At 34.3% G+C, this 9,480-nt stretch overlaps 1 protein-coding gene across 1 annotated transcript; it reads left to right on the top strand.

Annotated features, from left to right (window-relative positions):
• Positions 1 to 309: 309 nt before the first annotated feature.
• LOC130816063 (uncharacterized) lies at positions 310 to 4,846 on the top strand. Its single transcript, XM_057682644.1, has 5 exons — positions 310 to 909; positions 2,227 to 2,444; positions 2,591 to 2,719; positions 4,143 to 4,274; positions 4,556 to 4,846. The coding sequence occupies exons 1-5, from the start codon at positions 528 to 530 to the stop codon at positions 4,667 to 4,669; spliced, it is 975 nt and encodes a 324-aa protein (XP_057538627.1). The 5' UTR covers positions 310 to 527; the 3' UTR covers positions 4,670 to 4,846.
• Positions 4,847 to 9,480: the final 4,634 nt, after the last annotated feature.

Raw genomic sequence — 9,480 nt, 5'->3', positions numbered from 1 at the left:
GATAAATTATAAATAGTGGTAATATAAATAGAATTTATTGTAAATTTTCATAAAAAATAGCATGTAATTACCATAAAAATATGTGCATACATGAACTGGTGTATTTTTCTCTTTACCATTATTATTTTTCATAACATTGTCTATCAATAGTAACAACAACATTTCATTACCTTAATGTTATTAAGTGACTCAAACCAAAACATTATTTCTGATTGAATATTAATTAGATACATCATCTTTATTTTCACATAAATAAAAAACACATATAATTTAATGAATCATTTTTATTTTCACATAAATAAAAAACACTTATAATTTTATACACCATTTTAATACGATTATTATATTATGTAAGTGGAAGGGATAAGCCATAGGCCATGGCTCAAAAATGGGTGGTCAATAGCCCCATCATCATCACCATCACCATCATCATCATCATCACCATCATCATCTTACCCATCCATACCTTACCATACCTAATCAAATGGGCCAACAACCAATCATTTGCCAAATCCTGCTGAACATCAATGGCTAACCTCTTTACACTTACCCCTCCTACTGCGTCATTCTACCGCCAAATTATACCCATTTCATACTCAATTTCCCCAATCCCAAAACTATTGGGGAACCCCCATTTTAGTGCTACTATCAAAAATACCCATTCCTTCAAAGTATATTCAGCAATGGCTGCTGATACTAGTACTATTACCAAAGTAAACGTTGTTCCAGCCATTATTGTTGGTGGTGGACGAGTTGGGAAAGCTTTACAAGACATGGGTAATGGTGATGATTTGTTGATTAAGAGAGGGGAAACCATTCCTGTTGATTTTGCTGGACCCATCTTGGTTTGTACCAGAAATGATGATCTCGAGGCTGTTCTTCAAGCCACTCCTCAATCCCGTTGGAGCGGTGAGACTTATTCTCTACCTATTGTGTTATCTTCTTTGTTCATGTCTTTGTATGATGAGCTCTATGATGCTTTAATGGATGATGGGCATTGTAATTGTCTGGTCCACCTTGTCTAAAAACCCTCTCCATTCAATGGGTTTGAGCTTTTTTACTGAATTTTTCTCTTCATCTAATAATATAGAAGTTTCAATTCAAGTAAGTTCAGATTAGTTGTCATTGAGAAAAGTTCTAATAAGCTAATCAAACTTGAAGTTGTTATATGAGTTTCCAGAGTCAATTTGCTAGTACAAATAAGGTCTAATAAGTTCATCAAATAAGTTGTAATAAGTGTAGATAGGTTCAGATAAATTCAATAAATCAAATCAAGTTCTTTATAGTGAAACTTGATTGAAAAACACTTCAAAATCTCCGCATAATGGCAAAATACATGAATTTTTAGGTTAAAACTACCAATAAATTATATACACAATCTTCAAAACTTGGTGATCTTCTCTATCTTGTAGGAAATCTTTCTACTCTTGCATGAATCCAATTTTCATTTCATCTGGAAAAAGCAAGCCATTTTCTCAACCTTGTCTTTGACTCTTTGTCATTTGATCCAATAGTGTTCCATTAGATAGGAACAAATTTGATAGATATTTGATAATGCTCGGATATTGTATTATAACGAAAAGATCCTTTCATTAGTGAGTTGTTGGTTCTAAGCCATATCTGGCCATTAATCAACAATTCAAAGTGCTTTTCTTGCGTATTGAGTATTGCCTCTAAGACTCAAATGACACCATCAACCACAATTACATTGGAATGGAGAGAATACTTGGCTTGTTTGTGATTGAGATTGTAGATTTATAGTATTTGGGTGCACATTCTTTTTGATTATTATTGAAACTCCCTTTTATCTCTTATTCAAAGGTATAATTGTTGCTATCATGGGCTCATTAGAAGGATTATGGCTCATGATTGGACATTGGGGGTGTTAGGTAAAATAGTTTATTGAGCAATTTTAGCTTATTTTGGCACAAATAGATGGTTTGACCCAAACTATCTAATGCTAGTGTTTGGTAAATTAGCGGCTTGAATTAACTTATTGTTATGAGAAGCTATATTTGCTAATTTTGAATCAGCTAGTTAAAATCAGCGAATAAAATCAGCTAAACACCCCCATTATTAATAATGGCATACCTGTTCTTGTTGGTATAGTTGAGTAATCTTGTACCGGTTTTTTTATGCTGTTTCTTGTGTTGATAGTAGAGTAACACATATAATGGTCATTTGCAATTATCTCATGATGGGAATATCCCGCTCACAATCTGGCAGATTTGGTATTTTTCCAGAATGGGATGCTAGAACCTTGGTTTCAAAGTAAAGGCCTTGGTGATGCTGACCAAGTTTTGGCATATTTTGCGGTGTCAAAGCTTGGAGAACCACCTATTGATGGTAAGACCGACACTAATCCAGAAGGTCTGACTGCAGCATTTGGCAAATGGTCTTCTGCTGTAGCAAACAGATTAATTGCCGGAGGCCTTTCTTGTAAGGTAAGCCATAAGTACTATGGATTGAAATTGTGCGTGTGGACCTGAGATTGTATTGCTCGTCATTGATTGCAGTTATGCAAAAGCTGTTGTTGAATCTATTAATAAAATTGATTGTGCGTTGTATATGTTGATCAATCACTACATAGGTACTTGATAAGGAAGCATTTCAGAAGCAAATGTTTGAGAAACTTATATGGATTGCAGCATTTATGCTAGTTGGGGCCCGTCATCCTGGAGCCACAGTAGGTGTTGTAGAGAAGGAATACCGATCTGAGGTATGGCAGATTCTACAAAGCAACTATTAAGATAGCCATATTAGCCACCAATCCTTTATTGTTATTTTGACATGTATCTCTCTTTCAAATTTGAACAAGTGCTATCCATAGAGCAAAAATTTGGTCACGGTTATTGTCACGGAAAAGATTTTGCACATGGTTTTGTGGTTGTCTCATACATTTCGGTCGAGGTACGCTCTAAAATCTTCATGCTACAAGCACAATGTGGTAATGCGGCCTTGTTTTTGCACCTTGGTGCTATCAGAACCCTTTAAAAATGAATAAATAACTTGATAATGGTTGTAACTGTGGCCAGATTTAACAATATACCAGTCTATTGTTGTCAACATGGAAATTCTTTTATAGGCTTTTATAGTTAGAATAGTGCCCTTGAGCAAAGTAATGAACCATACAAGAACTGTGCAAGTTTATTAGTCAAAAAACAAAGGAGGGTGTACTAGCTAAATTCTCAATATACAGAGAGATAGATTTCCTTAGATCAAGCATCGATAGTTTAGAAGGAACACAAGTTGGTCCTTATAGATTCGTGGTGCAACGAAGATTCTTGCGAATGAAAGTGTTTTCTTCGTTCTTTCATTGTTGATTTTACTTTGGGTGACAGCAAGTCAACTGCTATTTTTGAAAAACTTGGTACTTCATGAAAATGGAGATTGGTGACCATTAATGAGTCACAACCTTAGCCCTTTCACTTACACTTCATTAACGTTAACCTTTTCATGTTCTTATATGATCTAAACTTAAACATGAACTTCACTCATGCAAGCATACCAGAAGTCTCTGAAGCATACTAGAAGTATATTAACCAAAGTAACATTAACTGTTACAATTCTACTACATGCAACCTTGTCTTATAAAAGAATGACCATTAAAGATTCAATACTATTAGGTAGATAATTCTTTTAGCTATCGCTGAAATTTAGAGAATGGCTCTTGTATTTGCTTGTGCAAGTTGTTTTGCATTTAGAATCAAAATCGCGATCCTACTTTGAATAGGAGGGGTTCTCAGAATCGGTTTGTAATACTGAATCATAGAATCATAAGATTCTTAGAACATGCATAATCAATATTACACTCATTATGAGTTCCAAAGACTAATAATTCAAAAGTTTCTTGTTTACCCATCAAAATAAGGTATGTTTTATGTAGTTATGTCTACTATTAGCTTTGGCAGCATGATTGAATTTGATTTGAATATATGAAGTTTTGCTAGTTAAGAGCAATTTACGGAATTGCACATAATCATAAATTGAGTTGTATGATCATAATTGTTTCGTGAATTCCCTACGATTTTTTAGTGAGCAATTTTAACAACTATGTGTAGCATGTAAAAAAATCCAACCATACTGACACTATTTATACATCATAGTTAATTTCTCGTGTTAATTTCTACTGTCTGTTTCAGGTGTCAGACCTCATTGCTGAACTTGCATCAGCAGCTGCAGCAGAGGAGGGCTTTACTTTCGAAGAAGGAATAGAAGAGAGATTGTGTGCTTATTCACGTGCTGTGGCGCACTTCCCCACTGCAGTTAAAGAGGTAGGCCTCGAGTCTCTTAGCAATGCTTTGCAGCATCTATATGTTGGAAAATAACCCACATGTGATCCTACATCGAGAATTAGAGAGGTTGACTATAATATATACTTAATGGGCTACTCGTAATACCATACTTAATGGGCTACTCCTAATACCAATTGGTTTTAGGATGGAACCTTATCGGGTTTGTGTGTATAAGTCCAAATTATACTAGTGTGGATCCATCCTAAAGTATGATTTTTTTAATTGCTCAGTATGTAGCTTATTCTTCTTGAATCTTGCAGTTTAAATGGAGAAATGGCTGGTTCTACTCGCTCTCTGAGAAGGCGATTTCTGAAGGCAAAGCAGATCCGTGCCCACTTCACACAGCATGGTTAAAAGAATTAAAGATAGTGTAAAGAATGGCCTCGATATGCAAATAAAAACTTCCCTATATTACTTATTTGCTTATAAATCTAGTTCAGCACATCAACAATTGCAACCAATTTCTAGCGGTTGATTTACTACTTTAGACCGATATTTGTCGAAGACGTTTTTTCTTATGAATGTCTCGGATTGGAATTCCTGCTGGGCAATGGTTACATGTTGCTGACTTGCTGTTGCTGTTTTAAGCATGTTAAGCAAGTTTTCTCAAGTGTGATTCAAATAGGCTGAGCTAGCGACTACCTCTTGTTACAATTGTACTATTCTGTATCTTTTTCGTTTAAATTTTTGGTTGAATTTAGATGAAATAAGAAAAAATATGAAATGGGTGAGTGACAGTAGAGATAAATTTTATGTGTGGATGTAAATTAGTTAAAGTATGAACTCTAGAGAACTATATTTATACAAGACTTTTACGAAGAGTTAAAAATTATATAATTAACCGCTTTTAAGACGCAATCTAATGCGTAGATCTTGCTAATATGAAATCTAGACTTTTAGAAAATTCAAAAAAGAGCAAATCTAATAATCATCTATAAATAACCATCAATAAAATAGGATTAATCTAATACAAATACTTATGAAATTAACTTTCATCTAATTGACTATATACCACACAAAATGTTTTAATTCACCATATACCATTGAGTTTTCGTCCGTTAGTACAAAATACCATTAATGACAATTGCTGTTAGTGTGCCGTTTGTGGTAAATTATTAATTCACCATTTACCATTAATTTATTTTTTGCGTCAAATACCATTGTTTAAAAAATATAGCCGTTGGAATTGTGATAAACAAATGAAGTGTCGTACAAACCAAGTAGTTAACATTTTGTTCAAAAACAGCTTGACACTAAACACTGTTCACCAAAAAAATACCAATATAAACATTGTTTTTGATCATTTTCTTAACTGCAATACCATTCAATTGTCTTCCAAATTTCAGTGCCTTTTCTTCTCCTCACGCCTTCAAAACACTACATATAGTGTGTTCATTCAAAAAATATCTGTTAACCAGCATTCGTGATAGCAGTGAGAGCGCTTTCTCACTGTAACCCTGTTGCGAGCAAGAAGTAATCATCATAGTCCAAGCAACTATATCCAGCTTATTTATCCTATCAAAGATTCGTAAAGCACTTTGAAATTCACCAGATTGTGCCTAGAAATACAAGATACCACTTTCTACAATCAAATTGCTCCATCTATTCGATCAACTTCGGGGTGCAGGAGTATTTTCAAAGATTGATTTGAGATCAGGTTATCATCAATTACGAATTGCGAAAGAGGATATAGCCAAAACAGCTTTTCGAACGAGGTATGGCCATTATGAGTTCACAGTCATGCCCTTTGGACTCACTAATGCGCCTGCTGTCTTTATGGACCTTATGAATAGGACTTTTCAGCCTTATTTGGATAAGTTTGTAGTTGTTTTTATTGATGATATTTTAGTATACTCTATGAATCGAGAAGAGCATGAGGCTCATTTGAGGAAAGTTTTAGAGATCTTAAGAGAGAATAAGTTGTATGCCAAGTTTTCAAAATGTGAATTCTGGTTAGAAGAGGTAGCATTTTTGGGGCATGTAATTACAAAAGATGGAGTGATGGTGGATCCCTCAAAGGTTCAAGCAGTAATGAACTGGCCTACACCCACTAATGTGACAGAAATGAGAAGTTTCTTAGGCCTAGCCGGATATTATAGGAGATTCATGAAAAATTTCTCGAGAATCGCTCAACCTATTACTAATTTGATGAAGAAGACCACTAAGTTTCAATGGGATGAGAAGTGTGAAGCGGCATTCCAAGAGTTGAAATCAAGGCTTACCTCTGCACCTGTGCTGACCTACCGAATGAAAGTGGAGAATATGAGGTTTACACAGACGCATCTAAGAATGGACTAGGTTGTGTGTTGATGCAAGATGGGAAAGTAGTAGCATATGCTTCACGACAACTTAAGCCGCATGAGAAGAATTACCCCACACATGACTTAGAATTAGGAGCTGTAGTCTTTGCATTGAAAATTTGGAGACATTATTTATTTGGAGTAAAGTGCAAGATTTATACTGATCACAAGAGTTTGAGGTTCTTGTACACTCAAAAGGAGTTGAATATGAGACAAAGACGATGGTTAGAACTCATTAAGGATTATGATCTGGATTTGAAGTATTGTGAAGGAAAGGCAAACAAAGTAGCTGATGCTCTGAGTAGGAAGTCAAGTCATACAATGAATGCATTAATTTTAGCAGATGAGTTGTGTGAAGAGATTCGTAGGATGAACTTAGAAGTGGTAGAATATGGATATGTGGATACTCAATTGAATGGAATGACGATTGAATCCGATATTTTTGAGGAAATTAGAGTGAAGCAAGTTACGGATAACTGGTTAACTAAATTGAAGAAGTTGAAGGAGGATGGTCAAGCACCTGAGTTCGAAAGTGATGAAAATGGCGTAATGAAGTATAAAGGAAGATGGTGCATACCGCATGATGAGGAACTTAAGACTAAGATTATGACTGAAGCCCATAATTCGCCATACTCAATACATCCTGGTGGTGATAAGATGTACAAGGATCTTAAGAAGAACTTTTGGTGGCCCAACATGAAGCGTGAAGTTGCAGGCTTTGTGGCGAAGTGTCTAACATGTCAGAAGGTCAAAATTCAACATATGAAGCCGGGGGGAAAATTGCAACCATTAGAAGTACCTGGATGGAAATGGGAGTCGATTTCAATGGACTTTGTAGTAGGATTGCCAAAGTCAAAAACAGGGAAGAATGCCATATGGGTGATAGTGGATCGATTAACAAAAACAGCAAGGTTTATAGCTGTAACACCCCGTAATTTATCGGGTTTAAGAAATAATATAATAAAATAAAATAAATACGTATTATTAAATTATATTATTCCACATAGATAATTTTAAGAAATAAAGTGAGTTAAATTTTAACGGTAACGAGTTTTATCGCGTACGAGGCTATCGCGTAACGGTTCTTTCTATTTTAACAATAATATAATAATGACTTAATTAATTAATTAAATTAAATAAAAAAAAATAATAAAAATTGAGAGGGGAGTGAAGGGGTGGCCGGTTGTGGTGAGGAGGAATGGGAGGAGTTTGTAACTCCTCTCATAAGTGAGTATTATGGCACATTAAGCTCACCTCTTAAGTGCCTATTAATCCTTAAGCATCATTTGAGTTTCCTCACTTTTCCTAAGCTTTCAAAGTGAACAAAATTCAGAAAAATTTCCTCTTTTCTTGCTCTTGTTTCGGTATTCAAGAAAAAAAAAAAAAACTTTGTTCAATCCAATCTTCAAATCAAAGGGTAAGTAAGTTGAGTTGTTATTTATAAATTTTATTTATAAGAAATTCTAGTATGAGATTATATAATATTTCTTTCAATATGATGATATCCTATGACTTATTAGGAGGATTGAGTATTTTATATAAGTTTTCTTTAATAATCCTTTGATAAAATTGATTTGTTAAAAGGGTTAAATCATATTTCTGTTATGCAAAATTTTCCTTGATTTACATTCTTTAACAAAGTTTAAATTTGTTATAAGAATAAAGTCTATTCAAATGTTAAATTGAATTTATTTTACGATTTATATTTCTCTAACAAGATTTTAGTTTGTTAGATGAAATTTTAAGTGTGTGGATTAAGTGATGTAAGTATCCATGGTTTATGATTCTCTACAAAATTTAAATTTGATAAGAGGATCAAATATTTAATTTACTTATCATGGTTATGAAATTTTAAATGTTCTTGAAGATCTTGAGGATGAGTATGACTAAAGTTGTTAGTTTATGTTTTGATGATGGTTTAGATCGTTGATGGGATTTGATGTATTGTTAGATGTGTGGAAATATCAAGTGGATTGTGTGATAGGAGATTTGGTTTTATTTGTTTTATGTTAGTAAAATGTAAATTCGATTTTTGGTTAGGTGTATTTTGGTATGGAGATTTAAAAAGGATTAAATAATTTAAATAGAAAAAAATATATATAAAATAAAAATAATTTAAGTAGAAGGAGTTTCGGACAGCTGCTGCTGCCTCGGTAGTGGCGCCCCGATCCGAGTGTTGGGTGTGTTTCGTTGTTGTTTTATCTAATCGATGCGCTTTAAAACTCGTTAAAACGCTTAAAATGATTAAAAATAGTAATCGGATGCTAGAAATTATGAAAATTGGTACCCAAGGTAATTGATGCGTTCCGGACGCAGCGGTGAAGTCGGATTTTTAATTTGAATTTTCTAAACTGTCCGATTTGGCCATAAAAGTTTCTGGTCAGAATGGGAATTTTGGAGCAATCATGAGTTGGATGAAAACATTTGAAATTATCAAGTTTTTGTGATATTTTAGTAGTATGGAGTGGATTGTGTGTGTAAACCCGTTATTAAACGTGGTCGTTCTGTGTGTTTGTTAATTAGGACCTCGATTCATAAGAGGGTGAAATTCCTGTCGTGCTTAAACGTCGTTTGGATTTGCAGTGTTTAAAGGTACACGCTTAGACCATACTGTTTATATGGTTGTGCAAGTAATGTTGTTTTATTCCTAATCAAGGCATTGTAATCACATAAGGTTTAGACACCTCAAATAATATGAAATGATTATGTGGAAATTGAGAATTTATGGATATGTTACCCAGAAGGGTTAACAAATAAATTGGAAAACTATCAACTATTTTTCCCATGGCATTCAGGGATCTTTATGGTCACCATGGGGGTATGCATACTTAGCCTTTGGCGACCCGAACAGGACGGGCAACGTCTTAGGTAGATGGTTGCCTTGG

This window comes from Amaranthus tricolor, chromosome 6 (assembly GCF_026212465.1).
Source record: "Amaranthus tricolor cultivar Red isolate AtriRed21 chromosome 6, ASM2621246v1, whole genome shotgun sequence".
Classification (NCBI taxonomy): Eukaryota; Viridiplantae; Streptophyta; class Magnoliopsida; order Caryophyllales; family Amaranthaceae; genus Amaranthus; species Amaranthus tricolor.
Note: the sequence above shows the minus strand (reverse complement) of the source record. Positions and strands in the feature narration are given on the sequence as shown.